General features: G+C 35.2%; 1 protein-coding gene across 1 annotated transcript; it reads right to left on the minus strand.

Annotated features, from left to right (window-relative positions):
* Positions 1-425: 425 nt before the first annotated feature.
* LOC120538795 lies at positions 426-10,192 on the minus strand. Its single transcript, XM_039768275.1, has 10 exons — positions 9,981-10,192; positions 9,073-9,265; positions 8,935-8,985; positions 7,122-7,214; positions 6,908-7,000; positions 4,835-4,933; positions 4,453-4,600; positions 2,032-2,100; positions 1,802-1,873; positions 426-1,703 (listed from the first exon to the last, which is right to left on the minus strand). Exons 2-10 carry the CDS (start codon positions 9,226-9,228, stop codon positions 1,489-1,491), a joined length of 996 nt encoding a protein of 331 aa, XP_039624209.1. The 5' UTR covers positions 9,229-9,265; positions 9,981-10,192; the 3' UTR covers positions 426-1,488.
* Positions 10,193-10,530: the final 338 nt, after the last annotated feature.

Raw genomic sequence — 10,530 nt, forward strand, 5'->3', positions numbered from 1 at the left:
ATCCATCCATGAAGGCCTCCTGCCCAGATAATGGAACATCATCTATCCCAGTAAAGATTCAAATTACTCCAGGCTGCTCAAACATACAAGCCTCACCAATCAGGTAGGAGACCCACACCCATCCTGGCTGGGATGCTAGCCCATCTGCAGCATCTGTTACTTTTTGTGTATATATATATATATATATATATATATATATATATATATATATATATATATATATATATATATATATATAAATAATATATAAATATATATATATATATATATATATATAAATAATATATAAATATATATATAAATATATATATATATATATATATATATATATATATATATATATATATATATATATACACATATATATATACACATATATATATATATATATATATATATATAAATAAAATAAAACTTTTTATAAATTAACCTTTTTTTAATGAGAAAAATAAAAATGCACCTTCATCCTGGCTAAGGTTCACTGTTACTACTTGGCTTTGAAGAATAGCCTTCCATGCATACAGTATTCCATTGTGAAACATCTCTACATTGACAACTCCAGTGTACTAATTATGAAAAAGTAATTAAAACATTAATCCAAAGCATCTAATTAAACGTTCATTTATCAATGTAAGCAAAAAAGCAACTGATGAATATTAAAAATTACAATATTTACTGGCTTCTGTACACATTATATTTGAGTTACATCACCTCTTAGTAACAAATATTAAAACTGAGCACCCAGACTCAAGTTCACAATATTCTTTCAGCCAGAACATTGCTCACATTATACTAAATATGCAATAAACATACATAACTGAACCTAAAACAATGTCATCATAACAAAGCCAAATCTAAGTGTAAAACAGCACGATGACCTTGAAGCTAATTTGTTTTGGAATTACCTCCCATTTCAGATATTTGACACTTGCTTGATCCAGAAATATTTAGATTTCACTATTTCAAGACATCTTAGCTTCAGCTGTAATTGCTCAAATATATTTGTAATTGATCTGAATTAATGAGTACTGCAATATTTGTAAACGTGTGATCAAATTGTATGTTATGAAGAAGCAATTTAATTTAAAATTAATGTGTACGGAATCAGTAAATATTGCAGGTTTTCTGTATTATAAGTTTGCAGTATGAAATAATTACTCTGATTCACTACTGGTAATTCTTTTAAATCAGTAACCCAACACCAGTGCTTTCTACCCTGAGTAAAGCTACCAAGGCCCAAGTCTCCTGGTGGCACCACACAAGTTAGAGTCACTGTCCTTGATTGAAATAGCCTGTAAATAACCGTGTGTATATCTTTATGTAAGTGCATATAAACGTATGAAATACAAATTATTAAAGAGCAAACAAGTAACTGGCTTTGTGGAACTGTTGCTTTCAAATACCATGAAAAGACCTAATGTAAACTGATTAAATTATTTCCCATAACTAAACTTTAAATGAACAGCATTGATAATGGAAACACTTGTTTTAAACCTTTCTCTTCAGTGAGGTAATTCGGTTTTTTATATAGAATTTCACACCCAGCCAATCTCTATTTTTGAGAGCTTGTGGTTCATTTTGGATGCAGGCCTCACACTCTCTCTTTCCTGGCACTTTACATATATTTATAAATTTGGCCAAATGTTTTTCCACTGCTCTTCTTTCTTCTTCTTTCCACATTGTCCTCTTCACTCGTTTACGACCTAAAAATTGCACCACAAAATTCCAATTAGCAGAACATAAACTTCTGTATAGCTTAGTTAAAAAAATAATCTTTATTGTAGCACTGATGTGTACTCACCTTGGCAAACACTGTTAACTTTTGTTTCCTGAACTTCGCCATGTGCTCGTTTCATCTGCTTTACTTGCATTTCTAAACACAACATAACCAATTATGTTACAAAATTTCAAGAATTATTTAACCTAATCAATTAAACAAAATTTTGTCAAATTATTTTAGAAATAGTTAGAAAGCCATAAACTTTAACACCAATGGATTTACAAAGTAAGGTAAAATGTACAACAGCTTACCTGCATCACCTTCATGATCACTCAATTCTTCCTCACTTTCTGATGTTTCATTTTCAATCACTACTTTTTCTACAGTAAAAAAAGATCTTTTAATAAAAGTCAAAGAAAAAAATAGGAGCTACTTTTAAATACATCACTATACACGATAGTCAAATACAAAACTGAACTTTGAATACTAAGAAGGAAAGTAAATGCTTACAAAAATAAAACTGGCTCAGGAATTCTGGTAGAGATGTCTACTAGTTAGGAATGTAATTATGAACATATTCATGTTTGAATAGTTTGGTATTTCTATCTATCTATCTAAATATTGTTCACTTCAAGTGGACCAGGGCCATTAGATTAGGTTAATTTCAGAGTATGTCTGTCTTTATTGAAAAAGTGGGTTTCTACAGTACACTAAATTATCAGCATGTGAGGCATACTTCAAAATCATACATTTTGGAACATTTTTGTATACCCAAAGTGGAGGTGGAAAGGAGGAGGTGCCCTTGTCATGTCAAACATGACACATCTGCCAAAATTCATAACTATTTTTACATTTACAGCTGTTGTCTTTGCTATGCAGTATGCCAAGTTTGGCTATGCATATGTATACACTAAGGCAGATAGAGAGAAAGAAAATGGTCATTACCAGTTGGATCAATGGTGATATCCTCCAGTTTTTCCTTTAAACTCTCCAAGGCGCCCAGTTTCAAGAGCTAAGAGAATTTTGCTGATCTTAGCCAACTGCAAAGTGCCTTCTGGGAGACGATAGTATTGCCTGTGTACTCTAATGTCATGCCCAAGGAAATCAGCCAGTTGATCCAATTCTGTATCGTTCAAGTTAAGAACTTTTGACAGAGTTGCCACGTGTTTTCGGAGTTTGGTTGATGAAAGTGTTTTAGGACTTTTTGCTCCACATTCTTTGGCAAAAAGTCGAATACAATCAGATCCACGAAAATGAGATAGAGCCGAAGGTCTTGCAAACATATAGTTGTTGTCACATGGCACACCACATACTTCTCTTTTTTCTGCAAGCAACTTCATTGCTCTGTGCATTGCTGGGGACAGCAGTATAGGAACCTTCCTTCCACGCTTGCCTTTAATTTCAATTCTGATAAAGTGATGGCAAAGCTTTTGCTCTAGTTCTGAAAGAGCAAGAGCAACATCTCCATGCAAATCTGATACATCTCTTAACAAAAAGGTATTTAGAAGCATTCTGGAAACTTCTCCTTCTCTTCTGCGATTAAACAAAATAATTTGTGTTAAAGTGACTTTTGCAAGGTTTGCCCAGTTTCTTGCAGAGGCCTCAGCTAGAAGATTTTTGTAATTTTCTTCTTGTTTGTCATCAAGATACAAATGCATTTTTTTCACATCTTCGGTAAAAGGCAAAAGCTGAGGTGCATTCCACTTTGACTCTCTCAAACATCTTAGGGCTACAGATGAAATTAGCTCATTCCACTGGGTTTCATAAATTTTTGGAAGCTTTGAGCATTTTTTTCCATCATTTCATTTCCTTCTACCATTGCCTGGGCTTCCACTATATTGGCTATTTTCTGAAGGCTGTGGCCAAGCTTCAGTGCTAATGAAGGAGTTTTCATTGTGCCACTCTCCTGGTTGTACCCAGCAACACATTTCACTGCTGTTACTACATGTGGAAAGTTACATGGAATTATGAAGTCTCTCATATTTTGCAATGGTGTTATTTGTCTTGCACATAACAACAAACGACCAAGCTCTCTAAGCTTCTGACGAATGTATTCATTTTTAGATATGTCTGAACCGAGCCTGTTAAAGAGATGTCGTGCTATTTGTAAAATGCAGGGATCCTTCTTGACTACAAGTGAAATGTTGTCTTGTATCATTTCACTCATTAGCTTCCAAAGGCCACTGTCAACACCAGGAGGCACAGGTTCAGCAAATGCACACAAAGACTGGACCCTATTTTTTCCAGGTTTTGGTTGGTCATGTTTTCTAAGCTTGCAATGTTTCATGTGTCGCCAAAGATTGTTTCTTAAATAAAAACCCTGACAATTTAAACAATGCATAAAATCGTTAGATGGCAAACAATTTCTAGGTTGTCTTCGAGGTACGAGCATTCCTTTCCCCATTTTAAAACTTCCACATTGTGAGCAAAATTGCCTCTGTTTCAAGAAGATCTATTTGAAGTCTTCTTTCTTTTGATTTTCTTGGAAACTGGAGAGCTTTAGCAACTTCAGTCTCATTGCGATGAATTTGTTCAATATGCCTGGCAATTTTGCATAGGACTTACCACAGAAAAGGCAAAATGTTTTTGTCATATACTCTTCTTCCACGGTTTTACAGAAACTGCCTTTACAGATACTGGATCATATTCTTTAATTTCAGAGTCTGAAACACTGGAATCAGGTACAGTTCTATCACACGTGGAACATGACGCAGAGGATTTCTCATCTTTATCTATTTTGTCATTCATGTGTGCTGATAAGCAGTCACTACTGCAGTCTGGACTACTCTCTTCTGATGACTTAGGAATGTAGTCATCATCGCTGTGGTTCATACTGGAATCTGATGACTCAGAACAGTTTTGAAGCATCTCCTCGCTCACCTATTAAAAACATAAGAAAGCCATCTAGAAACAAATCCCTATACTGCATACTGATTAACAGGTGTTGAAAACTACATTATTTGATTAATGATTGCTTTGTTTTATATTTATTATTAATAATGTATATACATGAGCAATTGCTTAATATTTCAAAACCCACTATCAAATACTCACTGTTATTTTTATAGTGAAAATATTGAATTATAAAGTTTATGCCATTGAGGTATAACTTACAATAACACTGTCAGAGCGCTTAAGTTTTGGCACAGTACAGTCAAGCTCTCTCTTTTCTAAAGAAACTGGTTCAGTGTCAGATCCACTGTTGTCTTCAGTCTGTAAAAATATAATTGGGTGTCATATTCGTTTGACACACATTACGATGTGTTAGTATTATTACTGTTGTTATTAGCAATAGTAGCAATATTCCTACTATTGCTATCATTGTTGCTTTTTACTTTTACACTTTGCAAAGGCCAGTTACAATCAAATACTTTCTGCTCAAATAAGTGTTAAGTGTCGTTATAGGCAATTACAGGGATAACAGAATACCAGATTTTACATTATGCTGTACATAATGTAAATTAAATGAGATTATGCTTAATACATTTTTCAGGCCAAATCTTGAATATTGAATATGGAGACAAGACAACAGTTCATTAGGTCTTAAGAATAAGTGCAACACATACAGGAGAGTCAACTTTTCTTCATTAACTATAATTATTAGAACTAGCATTTATAGCAGTTGATTTTTATTATGGCGACCTAAATGAATTTGAGTGAGGTAGAAGTACTGAAGCACCACCAACAATCCTAGTGAGAACTTGCATATACTTCAGTTCACATTCACTGTGGGGACATAGAGTAAGGGGTGAGCAGGAGTTAATCTATCTTTTATGTAGCTATACTTGTGGGGTCTGACACATATTTCAGGTCACAAACACTGTGTGGACCTAAACTAAGTGGGTGGACAGTGGCACAAGAAACCCCATCATCACTAACTAACCTAGTGGGGACTCACACACATTTCAAGTCACAACCATTGTGTGGACCTAAAGCAAGTGGGGGATGGTAGCACAAGTAACCCCATCTTCAATAACTGCCCTTATGGGGACTTTCACACATTCCAGGTCATTTTCATTAAGGGGACCTCAGTGAAGTAAAAAGATATTTTAGGATTTAAAACACAAGACGCTGTCCTTGTGGGAACTCACACACATTCCATGTCACAAACACTGTGTGGACCTAAACTAAGTGGGTAGACAGTGGCACAAGAAACCCCATCATCACTAAGTAACCTAGTGGGGACTCACACACATTTCAAATCACGACCATTGTGTGGACCTAAAGCAAGTGGGGGATGGTAGCACAAGTAACCCCATCTTCAATAACTGCCCTTATGGGGACTCTCACACATTCCAGGTCATTTTCATTAAGGGGACCTCAGTGAAGTAAAAAGATATTTTAGGATTTAAAACACAAGACGCTGTCCTTGTGGGAACTCACACACATTTCATGTCACAAACACTGTGTGGACCTAAACTAAGTGGGTAGACAGTGGCACAAGAAACCCCATCATCACTAAGTAACCTAGTGGGGACTCACACACATTTCAAGTCACAACCATTGTGTGGACCTAAAGCAAGCGGGGGATGGTAGCACAAGTAACCCCATCTTCAATAACTGCCCTTATGGGGACTCTCATACATTCCAGGTCATTTTCATTAAGGGGACCTCAGTGAAGTAAAAAGATATTTTAGGATTTAAAACACAAGACGCTGTCCTTGTGGGAACTCACACACATTCCATGTCACAAACACTGTGTGGACCTAAACTAAGTGGGTAGACAGTGGCACAAGAAACCCCATCATCACTAAGTAACCTAGTGGGGACTCACACACATTTCAAGTCACAACAATTGTGTAGACCTAAAGCAAGTGGGGGATGGTAGCACAAGTAACCCCATCTTCACTAACTGCCCTTATGGGGACTCTCACACATACTTCAGGTCATTTTCATTAGGGGGACCTCAGTGAAGTAGGGTGGGCAGTAAGAAATGCATAACAATGACACAGTTCCTGTGAGGATTCAGATATATTTCAGATCACTCTCATCATGTGAACATAAAGCAAGTGAGGAATGTAGTTAACTGATCTTATGTGTAATGACTATATAATTTTTAAACAAAACAGCTTTGTGAAATAAACTGTAGCAGATTAAAATTTAAAAGCAAAATAAGACATCTTGCCATTAAAAGATATATACTGTGTATTTCTAGTTATATTTGCAAATTAAGTAAAAAAACTGTACCTGCTCATTAGTAATAACTGCTTCTTTCTCTTGAGGTTCAGAAGTCTTTTCAGCTAAGCTATGACTGAGGGTCTTCTCTCTTCCATCAGGGTTCTGAGAAGGCAAAAATAATTAAATGATTAGTGAAAAAAATGGATAATATATAACATTTTACCATTAAGTGATGTAAAGTATTTGTCTAATAATAAACGTTTAAGGCTATAAAGAATTGTACCTGTTCATCAATAGCAAGAGTGCCTTTTACTTGTGCCAGTGTAGGCTGTTGAGCCAAGATCTGGCTTTGGGCAACATCCCTTTCCCCAGTGCCCTAAAAACAGAATATTGATCAAATGCATAATAAAGGCAGGTATGCTGTTATCACTTTCCAGTCTTACATGCAATAATAATACTTCTAATACTAAAATGAACTTACTGGTTTCCCACTTGATGAAAGATGTTAAAACCTTTGTTGGATTTTTAAAATATATTTTGTCATAAATACTGTATGAATGCCCAAAGTAAACCTTTGATAGGACTTGACCGTTCCTTATAATACCTAATTCTCATTCAAAGATACTGTGATTCAAAAATTGCACTCTGAATCAGCAGTAGTCACATTTCTATATGCACTATATGGTATGTACATGAAATGTTATTTCATATGGGTTAATTTATATTTTACATAATCCAAAAAGTAGCCTATTACAATGAATATGTTTAACTTCAAAAAAGCCTAAATTGTTCATATAAAAATTAAGTAACTTTTCAGTTACTTGAATAGTTTCTGGGTTTCTAGGTCTTGTAGATGGTTGTACATTTTGCATGATTTACATGATATCACAAAACGATAGCCATACTTTTTCTTCCTCTTTAAACAACATTTATTCTTTTGGTGTGTGCACTTAATTTTTCTCTCTGTCACATGTTTCATTCAGAATTGTTTATGTGCTACAAAAGTTGGAAACAAGTTTCACTAAGTCATACACTGTGTATGTTTTCTGAAAATTTATAGTGCAAATATCAAAATTATGCTAATGAATACTAATATGTTCTTGTTTAGGAAAATCTTTACAATGAGTCTGCAATTAACGATTTTACCATATATTTATTCTTTCCTCTCTTAGTTTCCTATAATTAAGTGTACACCATCCATTTTCATACCTTTAATTGAAATTGTGGCACTATATTTGTGTTTCTTAAATTTATTATCATATAAAAATATATTTCCACTTCCAATCACACAGCTTTATTATCTAAAAATAGTGCAATAAAGTATATAGACTCAGGCAATGTAACAAATTGCAATGCATGTATACTGTGTACTATTGGTACTTCTTTAATAATATCTTAATTCAGTTTTTCCCAAACTCGGCCCTGGGGACCCCCTGTGACTGCAGGTTTTGTTCCAACCACACTCCTAATAAGTGATAACACTGAGCTCATTTAATTAGCTGGTATTTTTTTTTTATTCGACATTTGAAAAGCAAAGCAGCATGATTTTTACATTTAAAAATATTTCTGCTTTTATGATATATTTAAATGCTTAACTCTCTTTTGTTGATTTCATTATACTTTGCCCTTTATCTGTGCAGTTTTTCCTCCTTCGTTGTATCTTAATAATGACAATTTAAAATGAGCAGAGCAGACACCCAGGCAAACAACACGGAATAATCAAAGGCTGCAACTACTTTAAAGTCAGACCTACTAATTAGTATAATTATTAAATAGTGGATAAATAAAACAATTAGAACACCTGGAAAAGTAGAATGAAAATCACGATGAAAACACTGTTAAAAGAAAAAAATACATTATTCCTATATAACTGCTTGGTACATTTTAATATTTTTTTTTAGCAAACTTATTTTTCTAATTTCTGTATTGTTCCCTAAACACAGAACTTGGGAAATATCAGTTCACTTAATTAGTCCAGGAGTTTAATTAAAACAGAAGCTGCAGCCACGGGGGTCCCCAGGACCGAGTTTGGGAAAAACTGTCTTAATTTATTAAAATAAAATGCCTGTATAGATTAATAATGTAGATTTAGTTACCTTGTCATTTGTCTGTAATGGTGATGACACAATAGTGGCTTTTTCTTTTCCCTGCATACAAACACAAAAATAATTACTTCACAGGTGACAACAACCTAAACTAATCCTAAATACATAAATAAAGACTACAGTTCTTACCTGTTTTCTCCAAGGCCATGGTCCATCTCCATAGCTGTATGTGATTTCTTCACCAGGAAGAATATCTCTTAAAGCAAACAGGCAGAGGTGTGGCATTCCATCTACTGCCAGTTTCTTGATTTTGCAGTTTGGACTTTTGTGGTTGTCATTTATCATTCTTCCAACAGAGCCATCATCTTTGGCTCCATCAATGCTGTAACAGCAGTGCAGTTTAAATACATACATAAAGATTACACACAGCCAATTTGCCTCATGTATTAGAATGAGTAGTGTTCCGTGGAAATAATCGTGTAGCACATCTGGGTCTGAGCCTGAGAGGGCAAGCTCCTCACTTACGTGGAAAGGACTACCTTGAGAAACTGACATAAAAGCAGCTCCGCGATCGCTATGTTGCAGACAGAGCACTTGAAGCACTTCAGACACGTTTCCAGGCTGCTACAGTCCATCTGCCCGAGTGTGCGGCCGCTACCGTGTCTCACAGGGCAGGTGGACAGTGGGCATATGAACTGCCTCTAAGGCAGAGAAGGGCGGACAGAGAGTCGAAGCAGGTGGCTGATTCCATTAAATAAAGTGCTTACTAACTGCGGTGTCTGAGAACGCGGATCTCGGAGCTGCTTCTCCAGGAGTCCCGCCACTTCAGACAGCATATCTGCATTACACGTACGCGATCAGGTCATTATTATACCGGTTTTTTTATGTTAAAGCAAATTTGTTGTATATATCATAAAGTATTTTATTAAGCATTTATTTTTTATTCGGAGACAGGGAAACCTGATTATACTGTCTGGTAGTATTACTTTTTTCTGCCGTTTACTTTCATTCTGACGTTTTGTTAACTATTGCAATATTAACTTCGAACAGACCGTAGTACACTTTCACCATAAATTTGAAAAATAAATACAGCTCACCACCAGCTTTTCCTATTCCATTTAAAGTCGAAAAGAAAGACAGCAGCGGCAGGATGGTACACTCGCCTCCTCCTCTCGCTTTCAGCTCCGTTTATTAGTTGACCGCGGTACTCGGCCACAAAGTCACCCTTTTCCAATGCATCCACCGCAAAAACTCCACGTCCTGCGAACGACCGAGTATGTGAAACGTACTTCGCTAATATAAATGCGATGTTAATAATTTAAGAAAATAAATTGGTTATAAACAACTTACCTTTCTCTGAACTGATACATTTAATTTCCAAACCGCATTTGTCCGAAGATGACCTCACATACCGAATAGCCTCGCTTTCCGGATTTATTCGTTGTCTTCTCATTTTCAACATATGTCTCTCTCTCTCTTTCTCTATGTATATATACACATATATGTACACATATACATGTAAACTCCCGAATATAAACACGCATAATTTGTGTTTTAAAATTAAATGCATAATAAAGCTGGCATATAAAAATAGTCAAGCAGGGTCTTCTTAAAAACCAACAAACACAACATACCCTGACAAACTTT

This window comes from Polypterus senegalus, chromosome 11, assembly GCF_016835505.1.
Source record: "Polypterus senegalus isolate Bchr_013 chromosome 11, ASM1683550v1, whole genome shotgun sequence".
NCBI lineage: Eukaryota > Metazoa > Chordata > Cladistia > Polypteriformes > Polypteridae > Polypterus > Polypterus senegalus.

Coding starts and splice junctions, on each gene's coding strand:
- LOC120538795 (XM_039768275.1), bottom strand. CDS start 9,228: ATGATAAATGACAACCACAAAAGTCCAAACTGCAAAATCAAGAAACTG. Junction 7,215..8,934: donor CATTACAGACAAATGACAAG/GTAACTAAATCT, acceptor TTCTGTTTTTAG/GGCACTGGGGAAAGGGATGT. Junction 7,001..7,121: donor CTCTTGCTATTGATGAACAG/GTACAATTCTTT, acceptor TTGCCTTCTCAG/AACCCTGATGGAAGAGAGAA.